This window comes from Eumetopias jubatus, unplaced genomic scaffold (assembly GCF_037043125.1).
Source record: "Eumetopias jubatus isolate StellerSeaLion01/CBP00866 unplaced genomic scaffold, mEumJub1_p1.0 scaffold_8, whole genome shotgun sequence".
Lineage (NCBI taxonomy): Eukaryota > Metazoa > Chordata > Mammalia > Carnivora > Otariidae > Eumetopias > Eumetopias jubatus.
In genome coordinates this window covers 16,805,664-16,822,709 of record NW_028274814.1, presented here as the reverse complement: position 1 = coordinate 16,822,709, position 17,046 = coordinate 16,805,664, and the positions used below count along the sequence as shown (strand labels likewise).

The window sequence follows — 17,046 nt, the reverse complement described above, 5'->3', positions numbered from 1 at the left end:
CGATGTTCCAGGACTCTCCACACAGAGAGTACCCTGGAGAGGTGGCTAGAGCTGAGGTGGAGGACAGGCTGGGGGATCCTGGGGCAGTCTGTGCAGGCGGCACCCTGGCAGGACAGGTAAATCTAAAGTGGTTGTGGGCCACTGTGGTCTCTGAGCTCTTTATGCAAAATGTGCCCTGACAGGATGGCTGAAGCTGAAGCAGTTGCAAGCTGGGTTGTCCCAGGGCTCTCCACAATGGGGCTGCCCATGTAGGATAGCTGAAGCTGAATGGGGTAAAACCTGGGGTGTCCCTGAGTGCTCAGCACAGGGGGTGCCCTAGCCACATGACTGAAGCTGAGGCCAGTGAGGGTAGGAGTGTTCTCATATGTTCCACCCAGGTGGTACCCCGCTGGCGGAGTGAGTGGAACCAATGCAGGCAGGAGCCAGGGGTTCTCAGGGTGCTTCACACTGGGGCACCCTGGCAGGGCAGCTGGTTCCAAAGCCAGAAGGTTCCAGAGCACGTTGAACCAGGGGTGCCCTAGCAAGCTGTCTAGAGCTGAAGTGGTATGGGCCTGGAGTGTTCCAGGGTGCTTTGTGCCTGTGTCTCCTTGACACAAAGGCTGGAGTGGTAGTGAGCACTAACCAGGGGTATCCTACTGTGCATTGATTGCACTTTGGCCTCCTTGGTGGGACAGCTGGGGCTTGTGCAGGCTAGGGGCCCAGCATTCACTGAGGTGGCAGGCGAGTTAGGGAACCTGGATTGTACACTGGTCTATGCTTTCAAGGTGCAGGGGGAACACAGATTATGTCCATCAGCCCTTCCCACCCAGAGAGAATTTCAGTAGCACTCTTACCACTTGATTGAGTTCTAGGGCTGGCTCTTTTATATGGTAATTATTCTTTTAAACCCTGGCCTTTTTTTTTTTTCTTTTTCAAGATCACTCTGGCTGTTTGGGGTTTTTTGTGGTTCCATACCAATTTTAGGATTGGTTGCTAGTTCTGTGAAAAATGCTATTGGTATTTTCATAGGGATTGCATTAAATCTGTAGATTGCTTTGGGTAATGTGGACACTTTCACAATATTTGTTCTACCAATCCATGAACATGGAATATCATTCCATTTGTTTGTATTATCTTCCATTTCTTTCATCAAAGTTTTATAGTTTGCAAAATACAGGGGGGCACCTGGCTGGCTCAGTTGGTAGAGCATGTGATTGTTGATCTCATGGTTACAAGTTCAAGCTTCATGTTGGGTGTAGAGATTACTTAAAACCAATAACAATAAAAAGTACAAATCTTTCACTTCCTTGGTTAAGTTTATTCTTAGGTATTTTATTTTTGGTACCATTGTAAATGGGATTGTTTTCTTAATTTCTCTTTCTGCTACTTCATTATTAGTGTATAGAAATGCAACAGATTACTGTGTATTGATTTTGTATGCACTCACTTACAGAATTCAATGATCAGTTCTGGGTTTTTTGTTTGTTGGTTTGTTTTTGGTGGACTCTTCAGGATTTTATATAGATAGTATCGTTTCATCTGCAAATAGTGAAAGATTTTTTAATCTTCCTTATCAATTTGAATGCGTTTTATTTATTTTTTTTGTTTGATTGCTGGGCTAGGAATTCCACTACTATGTTGAGTTTTTCAGCATTGAGTATGATGCTGGTTATGGTATTTTTATATATCGCCTTTATTATGTTGAGGTATGGTCCCTCTAGATGTACTAGCGCTTTAATCATGAATGAATGTTGTGCTTGGTCAAATGCTTTTTCTGCCTCTGTTAAGATGCTCATTTGCTTTTTAGCTTTTCTTTTGTTGATATGATGTATCACATTGATTGGTGAATACTGAACCACTCTTGCATCCCAAAGATAAACCCCACTTGATTGTGGTGAATGATTCTGATGTAATGTTGGATTCAGTTTGGAAATATTTTGTTGAGCATTTTTGCATCATGTTCATCAGAGATATTGGCCTCTAGTTCTCTGTAGTATCTTTATCTGGTTTTGGGAGCAAGGTAATATTGGCCTCATAGAATTAAGTTGGAAGGTTTTCTTCCTCCTCTATTTTTGGAATAATTTGAAAAGAATAGGTATTAACACTCTTTTAATGTTTGGTAGAAATCACCTTTGAAGCCATCTGGTCCTGGACTATCCTGATTCACTTTGGGGAGGTTATTTGATTCATCCATTTCTTCCAGGTTGACCAATTTGTTGGCCAATATTTTTTCACAATATTCTCTTATAATCCTCTTTACTTCTGTGGTGTCAGTTGTTACTTTTCCTTTCATTTCTGATTTTACTTGAGTCCTCTTTCTCTGCCTCTATTAGGTTGGCTAATGGTTTATCAATTTTGTTGATCTTTTAAACCAATCAGCTGCTTGTTTCATCAATCTGTTTTATTATCTTTGTTTGGTTTTTAGTTTCTACTTTTTAAAAAAATTCTTCTCTTAATAAGGAAAGAAGAAATTCTTCTCTTAAATAAAGGAAATCTTTATTATTTCCTTCCTTCTACTGGTTGTGGGTTTTGTTATTTTTCTAGCCCCATTAGGTGAAAGGTTAGGTTGAGATTTTTCTTGCTTCTTCAGGTAGGCCTATATATCTATAAAGATCCCTCTGAAAATAACTTTTGCCACATCCCAAAGATTCTGAACCATTGTGTTTCATTTTCATTTGTCTCCATGTATTTTTTTTAATTTCCTCTTTGCATTATTGGTTGACCCATTCATTGTTTAGTAGTATGTTATTTAACTCAATGTGCTTGTTTTCTTTGCAGATTTTTTTCTTGGTGTTTATTTTTACTTTAATAGCATTACAGTCCAAAAGATTCATGGTGTGACTTCAATTTCTTAAATTTGTTGAGACTTGTTTTACAGCTTAATATATGACCCATTCTGAAGAATGTTCCATGTGCCCTTAAAAGAATGTGTATTCTGCTGTTTTAGGATGGGATGTTCTGAGTATATTTGTTAGATCCATATAGTCCAATGTGTCACTCAAAGCCATTGTTTCCTTGTTTCTTTTACATCAATCCATTGATGTAAGTGGGATGTTAAAGTCCCCTACTATTACTGTACTTCCTTTGTGTTTGTTAAAAGCTCCTTTAAGTATATGGGTGCTTCCATGTTGGGTACATAAATATTTACAATTATTTTATCTTCTTGTTGGATTTTTCCCTTTAAGATTATGTACTATCCTTCATTGTCTTTTGTTACAGTCTTTGTTTTAAAGTCTATTTTGGGGGCACCTGGGTGGCGTGGTGGGTTAAGCGTCCAACTCTTCGTTTTGGCTCAGGTTCTGGTATCTCAGCACTGTGAGATCAAACCCCATATCGGGCTCTATGCTCAGTACAGTGTCTGCTTAAGATTCTCTTCCCCTCTCCCTGCCCCTTCTGCTTGTGTGCTCTCTCTCAAATAAATAAATCTTAGATTAAAAAATAATAAAGTCTGTTTTATCTTGGGGTGCTTAGGTTGCTCAGTTGATTAAGCAGCAGTTTCTTGATTTTGGCTCAGGTCATGATCTCAAGGTCCTGGGATTGAGCTCCATATCGGGCTCCATGCTCATCCAGGAGTCTGCTTGAGGATTCTCTCCCTCTCCCCTCACACCACTTGTGCACTTTCTCTCTAAAATAAAAAGTTAAAAAAAATATTTTGTCTGATACAAGTATTGTTACCCCAGCTTTCTTTTCAGTCCCATTTTGCATAAATGCTTTTCCATCCCTTCACTTTCAATGTTCACGTGTTTAGGTCTGAAATGAGTATCTTACAGACAGCATATAGATGGGTCTTCTTTTTTATCCATTCTGTCACCTTATGTCTTTTGATGGGAGCATTTAGTCTATTTACATCCAAAGTAATTATTGCTGGTGTGTACTTAATGCCCTTTTACTTGTTTTATGGTTGTTTTTAGTTCTTCTCTGTTCCTTTCTTCTCTTACTCTTTTCTCTCATGGTTTGCTGGCTTTCTTGAGTTATATGCTTGGATTCTTTCTCTTTACATGTTGCTTATCTATTATCTGCTTTTAATTTGTGGTTACCATTAAGCTTATATATAACACTTAGCATATAGTAGTCTGTATTAAGTTAATGGTTTGAAACCATTGTAAAAGCACTAAAATTTTACTGTTCTCCCAATATTTTACATATATAGTGTCATACCTTCTTTCATTCTGTGAATGCCTTGACTGGTTTTTGATATACTTAATTTTACTGCTTTTGTGCTTCCCACTTTTTTTACTGCTGCTTACAGTATTTCGTTTCAAATCAAAGGTCCCATTTTAATATATCTTGTAAGGCTGGTTTAATAGTGATGAATTCCTTTAACTTTTGTTTCTCTGAAAAACTCTTCAATCTCTTCTATTATGAATTACAGCCTGTTGGATAAAGTGTTCTTGGTGTTAGGTTTGTTTGTTTCCTTTAGCACTTTGAATATATCATGCCACTCTCTTTTGGCCTGCAAAATTTCTGCTAAAAAAAAAATCAGCTGACAGCCTTATGGGGTTTCCCTTATAGGTATCTGCTTTTTGTTTCGTTTTCTCTTGCTGCTTTTAAAATTCTGTCACTACTTTTCGCCATTTAAATTACTATGTCTCTTGGTGTGGAACTCCTTGGGTTGGTTTTATTGAGGGCTCTGTGCCTTGTGGATCTGGTTTTCTGTTTCATTCCCCAGATTCAGCTATTATTTAAATAAATTTTCCACCCCCTTTTCTCTCTCTTTTCCTTCTGGGATCTCTATAATGTGAATGTCATTACACTTGATGGTGTCACTGAGTGCCCTTAATTTTTTTCTCATTTTTTATTTTTTCTCCTGTTCAGCTAGAGCACTTGCCATTATTCTGTCTTCCAGGTCACTGGTCCATAATTTTCCTTCCCCAGTCTACAACTTATTCCCTCTACTGTATTTTTAATTTTATTTATTTATTCATCTCATTGCTTTTATTTTTTTTTATGTTTTCCATCTCTTTGTTGAAGGTGTCACTGAGATCCTCCACTCTTTCCTCAAGTTCAGGGAGTATCTTTATGACCATTACTTTAAATTCTCTATGAGGCATATTATCTCCATTTTGGCTAGTTCTCTTGCTGAGATTTTGTTCTTTCTTTCATTTGGGACGTATTCTTCTGTCTCATTTTGTCTCAATCACTCTTAGTGTTTCTGTGTGTTAGGAAATTCAGCTGCATCTCCTTCTCTTGAAAGTAGCGGCTTTATGAAGAAGTCCTGTAGTGCCTTGCAGTGCGATGTCCCCCATTCACCAGAACGTGACACTTCAGAGGTGTATCCTATGAATACTGCATGCACCCTACCACTGTGTCTGAGCCACATGTGCCTTCATTCCAGTTGGCTCAATGGCTCTCTTTTCGTGTTGTGGGCAGCAACTGGTCCTTCCATTAAAGGACCAGGCTGGGGCCACCTTGAGCTTGAGTTGGATCAGACCAGGCATTTTCCAGAGCCATAGTAGCACCTGAATGCTGTCCCCAGAGAAGCTTTCATTGGTGGGCAGAGACTGCATTCAGAGATGTCTGCTCCCAGCCCACTGCTATGGCTACGGTCAAACTGGTACATGTGTGTTTTTTGTTTTTTGATTTTTCTCCTCCATAGTGTAGGAGTCACTTTGAAGTAGTGCTAGTGCCTACCTGGGCTGCTTGCACACTGCTATGCTTTGGTGCAGCTTTGGATGCTCTCCAGCCAGGGGCATGCTGAATGGAGCAGGTCCACAAAAGAACACAGTGGTTAGACATCAGGTTTGCAAGGTTTGCGCAAGTCTACTGTAAGAGGAGTCCTGTAGCTGCTTTGGAAAACTGCCAAAGCCAGGTCAGAGGAGGAGGCAGGTCCACAGGAAAATGCAGGGGCAGGGTGAGTGGTGTTAGCACACTTGCACTGGTCGTCTGTGGAAGGGGACCTGTGGCTGGCTTTGGAAAACTGTTGAGGACTGGTTTGAGCAGGTGGGGTCAGGCCACTAGCTAGGTGGAGAATAATCAAGTTGCACCGGTTCCGGCAGGTAATCTTGTATCTAGGCTGGGGGATGGTGCAAGGAAATGGTGCCACCCACTCTTTTGTTCTTGGAATAGTCTCCCGAAGATCCCTGCCCCTCTACTCTAGCATATGTTCTGAGATTAGTATATAAATCTTCCCATGTTTTTCAAACTGCTGCTTCTATACTGCATCTCAGGGGACCTGTTATGCCGGTTGCTTTAAGGGTGGGGACCCAGTTTCCTATAGCCCTCTGGCTCTCCCACAGCTAAACCGGCTGATTTTTAAAGTTTCAGGTGTTAAGCCCCAGTGATTATGAAAACTCATGAAATTAAGACCCTCTGGTTTTCAAAGCCAAATGTTATGTGAATTTGTCTTCCCAGTGAGGTTCCCCTGTGCCTGGGGTGTCTGGTGTGCTCCTCTCCCCTCCATATGTATGACATTCCTCCACAAAACACAATTTGCAGGTCAGTTTGGCTCCCAACCAGACCTCTGCCCTTCCTATCCTCTTAAAAATGGTCTCTTCTCTACATTTAGCTGTGAAGAGTCTGTTCTGTCAGTCTTTGGGTCATTTTCTGGGTTATTTATACTTAACGGGTGTTATCTACTTGTATCTATGGGATGAGGTGAGCTTAGGATCCTCCTACTCTCCCAACTTACCCATTGTTTATTTTCACTGGTATTCCAAGATATTTTGCACTGGAATTTATCTTAATAGGCACATTCAAGCACCTACAATTTGTCTAAAATTATAATTTGCCTAAATATTGCTGTAGTTTTGATCTGATGCCAGTGAAGTGGAACTTCAAAATCTAAAGGAGCCAAAATAACCCATGAGGAAAAAGTGTCCCCTGTCTCTAGGCACACAGTGTCTGTACATGTGAAAACTGGCATGTCGATTCAACGTTAACTGAGGAATGACAAAGAAAACATCTTATGGGTGGCAAGAGTAAAAAAAAAAAAATTCAGTTTCAGAGACATCAAAACAATCAAATTGTCCTACACTTTTACTTTATAAAAAAATAAGGAAATTTTTCCCCCAAGTTTCTCCCTTCACCTTAACACATTTTGCCCATTCCCTACTGCCCACCCCAAATATTGTTTGTTCTCTTTACTTACAGGTCTGATTCTGACAGTTTATTCATTTACTTTTTTCTACTCCACATATGAAATAATTTGGTATTTGTCTTTCTCAGTCTGAATTATTTCACTTAGCATTATACCCTCTAAGTACAACCATGTTGCTGCAAATGGCAACTCTTAATTCTTTTTTATGGCTATATATATGATTTTATATACAGACACACACACACTACGTCTTCTTTCTCTATTCATCTATGATGGACACTTAGGTTTCTTCCATGTCTTGGCTATTTTAAATGATGCTGCAATAAACTTAATAGTTCATTTATCTTTTAAAATAGTGTTTTTGTATTCTTTGGGTAAATTCCCAGTAGTGGAATTACTTAATCATAAGATATTTCTATTTTTAATTTTTAGAGAAAACTCCATACTGTTTCCTAAAGTAGCTGTACCAATCTGCCCGACCACCATCAGTGCACAAGGATTCCTTTTTCTCCAGAACATCCTGGCCAATACTTGTTATTTCTTGTCTTTTTGAGTCTAGCCCTTTTGACAGGTGTGAGGTGATACCTTATTGTGGTTTGACCTGCATTTCCCTGATGATTAGTTGATGCTGAGCATCTTTTCATGTATCTGTTGGCATCTGGATGTCTCCTTGGAAAAATCTCATGACTCGACAGTGAGGACCTGAATGGTCAGGTCTTCTGCCCATTTTTTGGGTGTTGAGTTATAAAAGTTCTTTATATATTTAATTTCGGATATTCAGATGTATTATTTGCTTTTTTGATTGCTTCCTTCACTGTGCAAAAGTTTTTTTTTTTTAAGTTTTATTTTGGTGTAGTCCTGACAGTTTAATATTGCTTTTATTTCCATTAACTGAGATTTATCTAAAAGAACATTGCTAAGGCCAATGCAAAGAAATTACTGTTTATGCTTTTCCTCAGTGTTTTATGGTTTCAGGTCTCCCACTTAGATCTTCAATCCATTTTGAGTTTATTTTTGTGTATGGTGTTAGAAAACAGTCCAGTCTTTTGCATATAACGTCCACTTTCCCCAGAACCATTTATTGAAGAGAGTCTTTCCCCCAATGTATATTCTTGTCTAATTTTCATAAATTAATTGACCATATAAAGCATGGGTTTATTTCTGAGCTATTGTCTTCCGTCTGTCCAAGTATTTTTGTCGCAGTACCATACTGTTTTGCTACTTCTTTGCAGTATATCTTGAAATCCAATATTTTTCATACCTTTCAGTATTCTAATTTTTTTAAATTTTATTTTACTATGTTATGTTAGTCACCATACAGTACATCACCAGTTTTCGATGCAGTAATCCACGATTCATTGTTTTTGTACAACCCCCAGTGCTCCATGCAGTACGTGCCCTCCTTAATACCCATCACTGGGCTGGCTAACCCATCTCCCACCCCTCCAAAACCCTCAGTTTGTTTCTTAGAGCCCATAGTCTCTCATGGTTCATCTCTCCTTCCGATTCCCCACCTTCTTTCTTTTGAGGTCTGCTGGCATGGAATATGGATCTCCACCCTGCCACTTTCAGTCTGGAGTATCTTTAGGGTCAAAATGAGTCTCTTGTAGACAGCATATGGGTGGGTCCTTTTTTTCCAATCTGCAGCCCTGTGCCGTTTTAATGGGAGCACTTAGGCCATTCACTTTGAGAGTGATTATTGAAAGATATGAATTAATTGTCATCATGTTGCCTGTGAAGATTTTGTTTTTATAGATTGTCCCTGTAAATTTCATTTCTATATCACTCTTGGGGTCTTTCTCCTTTTATAGAACCCCTCCTAATAATTCTTAGTGCCAGCTTAGTGGTCACATATTCTTTCAGTTTCTGCCAGTCTTGGAAGTTCTGCATCTCTCCATCCATTCTAAATGACAGCCTTGCCGGATAAAGTATTCTTGGCTGCATGTTGTTCTTGTTTAGTACCCTGAATATGTCTTGCCAGGTCTGTGTGGATAGGTCTGTTATTCTGATGTTCCTCCCTCTGTACATAAGGAATCTCTTCCCCCAACTGCCCTTAAGATGGTTTCCTTGGTTCTAAGATTTGTGAGTTTTAGTATTACATTCTGGGGTGTTGGCCTGTTTTCCCCGATCTTGGGAGGGGTCCTCTCTGCCTCTAGGACATGAATGTTTGTCTCATTCCCCAGATTAGGGAAGTTCTCAGCTACAATTTGCTCATATATATCTTCTTGCCCTCTCTTTCTCTCCACCCCCTCAGGGATTCCAATAATTCTGACATTGGAACGCTTCATGGTGTCACTTATTTCTATGATTCTATTTTCATGGATTCTGACTTGTTTTTTCCCTGGCCTCCTCTTTTCCCTTTTTGTCTATTAAGTGGTCTCCTAGGTCACTAATTTGTTCTCCTGCCTTGCTTACCCTAGCTGTTAGGTTATCTAGATTAGATTGGATCTCATTGATAGCATTTTTAAGTTCTGCCAATTCAGCTTTCATTTCTGCCCTTAGAGACTCTATGTTGCCATTAATTGATTTCTCCGTTCTAGCTATTGTCTTCACAATTGCTAGCCTGAATTCCATCTCCTACATCTTGGTTATATCTGAATCCATTTGTAAATCTGTGGCATAAGTCATAGTCTGTGAGTCTTTCCTATTTTGGGGTTTCCTCCTCCTAGTCATTCTGTTGAGGGGTGGTTGAGGGAATGTATAGAGTCCAAATTATTGACCACAACCCAAGCAAGATGTACCTCTTTTCTAGGGATTTTAGGGTTGCTGTCCTCTTGTTTTCCCAGCCTGTCTTCTGGTGGAGGGGCCTGCCATGTTGTTATTCAGGCTACCCTGTTTGGGCAGAGTTGCCCTGCCCTTTGTGGTGGAGGATGGGCTCAGTGAAAACCGGTTTTGGGGGGCTTTTGTTCTCTGGTGGCTTTCCACTATCTCTTCTAAGAGTCAGAGCAGAAGAGACCATTTTCAACCCTCTGCCTCAGAGCAGAGAGATCACAGTTTGTTCTTTAGTGAGCTCTCCAGGCCACACTGTCCCCATTTCTGTCTGTGCTGCTATAAACTGCAGCATCCTGGGTTGTGTGCCCCTCAGCAGCGCTCCCAGTCCTCACCTCCAGGTTGGAGCACGTCTCTGCCCTTTGTGCTTCTAAAACTGCCAGCCGCCCCCAGGTCACACGCGCGGCCCTGTTGCTCTGGTTTCATTCCGGGCTGCCCTAAAGTCCCTTTCCTGTCGCTACCAGTCTGCGAGTCTGTGCCTGGTCCCCAGCACGGGAGGCTATTGCTCACAGGCAGAGTAGGATCCCGACAGCTGAGCTCCCTCACCCTTCTGTTTAACCTCCGATATCTGCCCGCAGAATCACGGCTCCCCTCTTCATACCAAGAAACCCACCACCTGCGATATTCTGTTTGTAGAGATCCAGGTCTATCTTCTTACATCTCAGGCTGATTTCATTGTTGTTCAGAGTGGTCTGGCAGATATCCAGTTCAATTCCAGGGACAAGTTGGAATAGGGTCCCCTACTCCTCTGCCATCTTTTCCCCCCATCCTTGTTCTTCTTTAGGGACTGCTTTGGCCATTCAGGGTCTCTTGTCGTTTCATATAAATTTTGGTATTATTTGTTCTAGTTCTGAAAAGGAAAAAAGGCATTCTTTTGTTTTTATTTTCTTGATTATTTATTTACTTATTTGAGAGAGAGAGAGTGAGCACAAGCGGGGGAGTTGTAGAGAGAGAAGCAGACTCCCTGCTGAGCATGGATCCTGATGCAGGGCTCCATCCCAGGACCCTGAGATCGCAAGCTGAGCCAAAGGCAGGTGTTTAACTGACTGAGCCACCCCAGCACGCCTATTTTATTTATTTACTGAGAGAGAGTACAAATGGGGGTAAGAACAGAGGGAGAGGAACAAGTAGACTCTGTGCTGAGCACAGGGCTCAATCCCATGACCCTGAGATCATGACCCAGGTGTCCTGGAAAGGTGGCATTCTTATGGACCTTCTTGAAACTCTAAGCTTTTTATATTTAAGGAAGTTATTGCTTTTGGCAGAAATTGCTATTAAGCATTCACATTTTCAAATTCAAAAAGATTCAGGTAAAATATAACTGTGTACTGAAGAAGCATTGCTTGTAACACACAGCTTCAATGCACACATATTCAAAAGCTACCATTTAATCCTATTTTGTGGCATGTACTATGAACTTGGCAGAAAATTCAACCAAACAAATACAAATAATTTGTATCCTGTTATTTCTGATAGAAAGTTATGAATACATAAGCTTTCACACTCACATGCAAACACATACTATACCAGAAAAAAATCTAACGTATTTACTGCTTAAAAATAAACGTGATTTCCCTTTGAGGTAGAAGCTAATCCCCATTTCTGAATGTTCTGAAAGCCACCCACAAAGGAAATACTCCCAGTGTTTTAGGTTTCATTATGATAGCCCTAAATAAAGCAAAGTTAATTAAGTCATAGTATTGCAGGTATATCCAATGAGGTTATTAACCTGGTTTCAAATCTGTGTACCTGAAGGATCATCCCGATATAGTGATAAATATACTGATTTATGTAAATCTGTAATTTTAATATTTCCATCAATATTGAAAAAAAATCTGTTTCCTAATGAAAAAAGTACTAGTTTTTAGCTTTGAGACAAATGAACAATAAGGTAATATTGGACTGGACATTGGTAAAAATCAAATCAATACTGAAAATAAGAAAAGAGCATGTGAAAGCTAAGTTCCCACCCTACAGATAAAATCAAGAAGGTGATATTTTTAAAAATGATCTCACTCAATTATGAAAATAATAAAATTTAATTTTGTTTTTGCTCTGGTTTAATATTTTTGGTTTCTTATCAAAATTACCTACATTCCTTGTATCATTATTTGACATTCATCATTTTATTCCATTATAAAGCTGCTAAAATAGGTTTCTACTTTTTTTTATTTAAATATCACATTTTCTCTCATTTTCAGATGTGGACAAGGATGGAACGGCAATCGATGCCACATCAAGGTTAACACTTCCCCTGCAGATTTCACATACAGTCAGAACAGTAGGTGACATTGTGACTAAATAATTGTTTAAATATGGAGTTTTAAATGTTTTTCACTGCATATTTATCTTTTTAATTGGTTTGAAATTCCAGATATATGGGCATTCCTGTGCATTGGATTAGCTTTCCTGATGATTCATACTATAATTGCAGTTGTGTGTTTTCTTGCAAACAGAAAAGTACCAGTCAGGTAAGTGATGCCTTTGATTGCTGAATAAAATATACTGTGGCAGAACAATTTTCTGAAACATTTCATTTGCTCGATTTTTCTTTCACTGCATTTACATGCAGGTAACTTTAGTGTTTCTATGCTTTGTGAATTTCTTTCTTTCTGGGCAGAATGTAGGAGCTACTTAATAACCATTCTTTTTTCAGTAAAAAGCCTTAAGTTTGCTTTTCACATTATGTTAAAAGAAGTTCTGATGACAAAAAGAAAGGGAACGTGGCATTCTCCACAGATTAAAAGACATGAGGGGCTGAGTGTCCCACATGCTTGTGGTGTCTGGGAAAGGCAACAGAACTGCAAAAGAGATGCTTTCTTGGCCCTCCAAGTGAACTCTAAACATCAGTGTTTCAGGTCCAGACTCCCAAGTTCTAGGTAATATACAGAACAAAAACCAGGAGCTGCTGTACCCAAAGGAACTCATGCAAAACGAAGAAGACCCCAATTACTGAAGGGAGAGAGCCTGGTAGGATAGTGGAGTAGGAGGATCCCAAGCTCACCTCCTCCCGTGGATACACCTAGATAGCAGCCATGACAGTGCAACTAACCCAGAAAATGACCCAAAGACTGGCAGAACAGGCTCTGTACAGTTAATTCTAGAGCAGTGGCCACATCAAAAATGGCAGGAGGGACAGAGAAACAGTCAAGAACCAAATTCCCACATGATTAACCACAAACAAGAGGTACACCACAATCATGAAGCCAGGAGAGGAACAGACCCCACACCAGACACCCCAGACATGAGGGACCTGCATTGGAAAGATAAGTTCCCATAACATTTGGCTCTGAAAACAACTGGGGCTTAACTTTTGGAGTTTTTATAACTAGCAGAGCTTAAAACTGGGTACTTCAAAAATCAGTAGGTTGTACTCTGGAAGAGCTGGAGGGCAATAGGAAACTTGAGTCCCCATCGTTAAAAATAGAACATAACAAACAACCCTGCCAAAATATAGCAAAGCAGCAGCAATCTGAAAATTACTTGGGGCATGCATGAAGTAGATTTCTTTATAATCTCAGAATGCATGCTGCAAGGGCAAGGATTTTTAGGAGACTTATCCAAGAACATAAGAGCTGGCAGGTGACATTTCTCCTCCCTGCCAGCTTAGACAACCAGACAGCTTCAAGAATGAGTGTGAACACTCGTTATCTAGATTGCTAACACTGTATACCCTACTCGACATTCTCCTATGGATCTGCCCCCATCATACCCACCCAACTGGGCAGGAAAGATAAAGAAAAAAAAATTATCCATTTCTTCTAGGTTGTCCAATTTGTTAGCATATAATTTTTCAAAATCTCTATTATTGTTTGTATTTCTGTGGTTTCAATGGGTATTTCTCCTCTTCATTTCTGATTTTATGTATTTGAGTCCTCTCTCTCACTGGATGAGTCTGGCTAAAGGTGCATCAGTTTTGTTGATATTTTCAAAAAAATAGTACCTGGTTTCATTGATCGGTTCTCTTGTGTTTTTTCAGTCTCTAGTTTATTTTTGCTCTAATATTTATTAAATTTGTTTTGTTTATAAAATTCCACATATGAGTGAAATCATATGGTATTTGTCTGACAGACTTATATCACTTAGCATTATACTCTCTAGATCCATCCATGTTACTGCAAATGGGAAGATTTATTTCTTCCTTATGGCTGAGAAATATTCCATTGTGTGTGTCACATCTTTTTTTTTTTTTAAGATTTTATTTAGAGAGAGTGAGAGAGAGCGTGAACGGGAGGGAGAGGGAGAAGGAGACAGCATCCCAAAGAGACTCCACACTGAGTGCAAAGCCTGACGTGGGACTTGATCTCACAATCCTGAGATTATGACCTGAGCTGAATCAAGAGTCAGATGCTTAACTGATGGAACCACCCAGGTGCCCATATATCACATATTCTTTATTCATTAATCTATGATGGACACTTGAGTTGCTTCCATAATTTGGCTGTTGTAAATAATGCTGCAGTGAACACAGAGATATAGATAAATTCCTAGGAACATAAAACCTTCAAATCTGAATTAGGAAGAAATACAAAATTTGAACAGACTGAATACTACCAATGAAATTGAATCAGTTCAATGAGATACCACCTCACACCAGTCAGAATGGCTAAAATTAACAAGTCAGGAAACGACAGATGTTGGCGAGGATATGGAGAAAGGGGAACCCTCCTACACTGTCGGTGGGAATGCAAGCTGGTGCTCTGGAAAACAGTATGGAGGTTTCTCAAAAAGGAAATTGAGCTACCCTACGACCCAGCAATTGCACTACTGGGTATTTACCCCAAAGATACAAATGTAGTGATCCAAAGGGGCACACACATCCCATTGTTTATAGCAGCAATGTCCACAATAGCCAAACTATGGAAAGAGCCTAGATGCCCATCAACAGATGAATGATTAAAGAAGATGTGTGATATGTATACAATGGAATATTATGCAGCCATCAAAAAACCCCCAAAATCTTGCCATTTGCAATGACGTGGATGGAACTAGAAGATATTATCTAAGCAAAATAAGTCAATCAGAGAAAGACAGTTATCATATGATCTCACTGATAAGTGGAATTTGAGAAACAAGACAAAGGATCATAGGGTAAGAGAGGGAAAAATGAAACAAGACAAAACCAAAGAGGGAGACAAACCATAAGAGACTCTTAATCTCAGGAAACAAACTGAGGGTTGCTGGAATGGAGGGGGGTGGGAAGGATAAGGTGGCCGGGTGATGGACATTGGGGAGGGTATGTACTATGGTGAGCGCTGTGAATTGTGTAAGACTGATGAGTCACAGACCTGTTCCCCTGAAACAAATAATACATTATATGTTAATAAAAAAAAAAAAAGAACTTGAATCAGTAATCAAAAAACTCCCAAAAAACATAAGTCCAGAACCAGATGGCTTGGAAGGTGAATTCTGTCAAATATTTAAAGAAGAGTTAATACCTACTCTTCTCAAACTATTCCAAAAAAATATATGAAGGAACAATTCCAAATTCATTGGACAAGGCCAGCATTACCCTGATACCAAGACTAGATAAAAACACTACAAAAAAAAGCAAACTACAGACCAATCTCTGTAATGAACACAGTTGTAGAAAACCTCAACAAATATTAGCAAATCAAATCTGATACATTAAAAAAATCATTCACCATGATCCAGTGGGATTTATTTCAGAGATAATAGCGGTTCAGTATTTACAAATCAATCAATGTGATTTATCACATTAACAAGAGCAAGGATAAAAACCATATAATCATCTCCATAAATGCAGAAAAATCATCTGAGAAAGTATGACATCCATTCATGATAAAAACTCTCAATAAAATGGGTTTAGAGGGAACATACCTCAACATGATCCAGGCCATAAATGAAAAAACACAGCGTTAACATCATACTCTGTGGTGAAAAACTGAGAGCTTGTCCTCTAAGACCAGGAATAAAACAAGGATGTCCACTCTCACCAATTTTATTCAACAAAGTACTGGAAACCCTAGCCACAACAATCAGACAAGAAAAGAAATAAAGGCATCCAAATTCATAACAAAAAAGTAAGACTTTCACTATTTGCAGATGACACGATGCTATCTATAGAAAACCATAAATACTTCACCAAAAAAACTACTAAAACTGATAAATGAATTTAGTAAAGTCACAGGATACAAAATTAACATACAGAAATCTACTGAATTTCTATACACTAATAAGTAGCAGAAAGAGAAATTAAGAAAACAATCCCATTTACAATTGCACCGAAAATAATAAAATACCAAGAATGAACTTAACCAAGGTGAAAGATCCTTACTCTGAAAACTCTTAACAAATTCATGAATGAAATTACAGATAACAGAAACAAATGGAATGATATTCCATGCTCATGAATTGAGAGAACTAGCATTGTTAAAATGTCCATGCTACGCAAAGTATCTAGACTTAAAGCAATCACTTTCAAAATAACATCATTTTTAACAGAACTAGAATGATCCTAAAATTTATATGACGCCACAAAAAACCCCAATAGCCACGGTCATCTTGAAAAAGAAGAAAACTGGAGGTATCACAACCCCAGATTTCATGATATACTACAAAGCTGTAGTAATCATGACAGTATGCTACTAGCACAAAGATCAATAGAACAGAATAGAGAGCCCAAAAATAAACCATGCTTTTATGGTCAATTAACCTATAACAAAGGAGACAAGAATATGCAACTGGAAAAAGACAGTCTCTTCAATAAATGGTGCTGGGAAAACTGGACAGTTACATGCAAAAGAATGAACCTGGACCACTTTCTTACACCATACAAAAAAATAAACTCAAAATGGATTGAAGATCTAAGTGTGAGACCTAAAGCCATCAAATTGGTACAGGAAAACAAAGGCAGTGCTTTTTTTGACACATTTTTCTGGATATGTCTCCTCAGGCAAGAGAAAACAAAAGCAAAATTAAACTACTGGGATTGTATCATAAAAAAGGCTTTTGCACTGCAAAGGAAATAACTGACAAATCAATAAAGTAACCTACTGAGTGGGAGAAGATATTTGCAAATGACACATCTGATAAGGAGTTAACATCCAAAATGTATCAAGAACTTTTATAACTCAACTTCCAAAAATAATCTGGTTAAAAATGGGCAGAGGATCTTACCTCAGTGTCAGGTCATGACATTCTTCCCAAAGGAGATATCCAGATGGCCAACAGACACATGAAAAGATGCTAAACGTCATCTAATCATCAGGGGAATGCAGATCAAAACCACAATGAGATAT

General features: G+C 39.1%; 1 protein-coding gene across 4 annotated transcripts in view; it reads left to right on the top strand.

The window, feature by feature from the left end:
- MALRD1 (MAM and LDL receptor class A domain containing 1) overlaps positions 1–17,046 on the top strand; it is an 835,513-nt gene that overhangs the window by 789,300 nt on the left and 29,167 nt on the right. For all 4 annotated transcript variants that reach the window (XM_088025530.1, XM_088025529.1, XM_028114131.2 and 1 more), the window contains 2 exons: positions 11,986–12,065; positions 12,159–12,255. In XM_088025530.1, the coding sequence (XP_087881656.1) occupies positions 11,986–12,065; positions 12,159–12,255 (177 nt within the window). The remainder of the gene's footprint in view (positions 1–11,985; positions 12,066–12,158; positions 12,256–17,046) is intronic.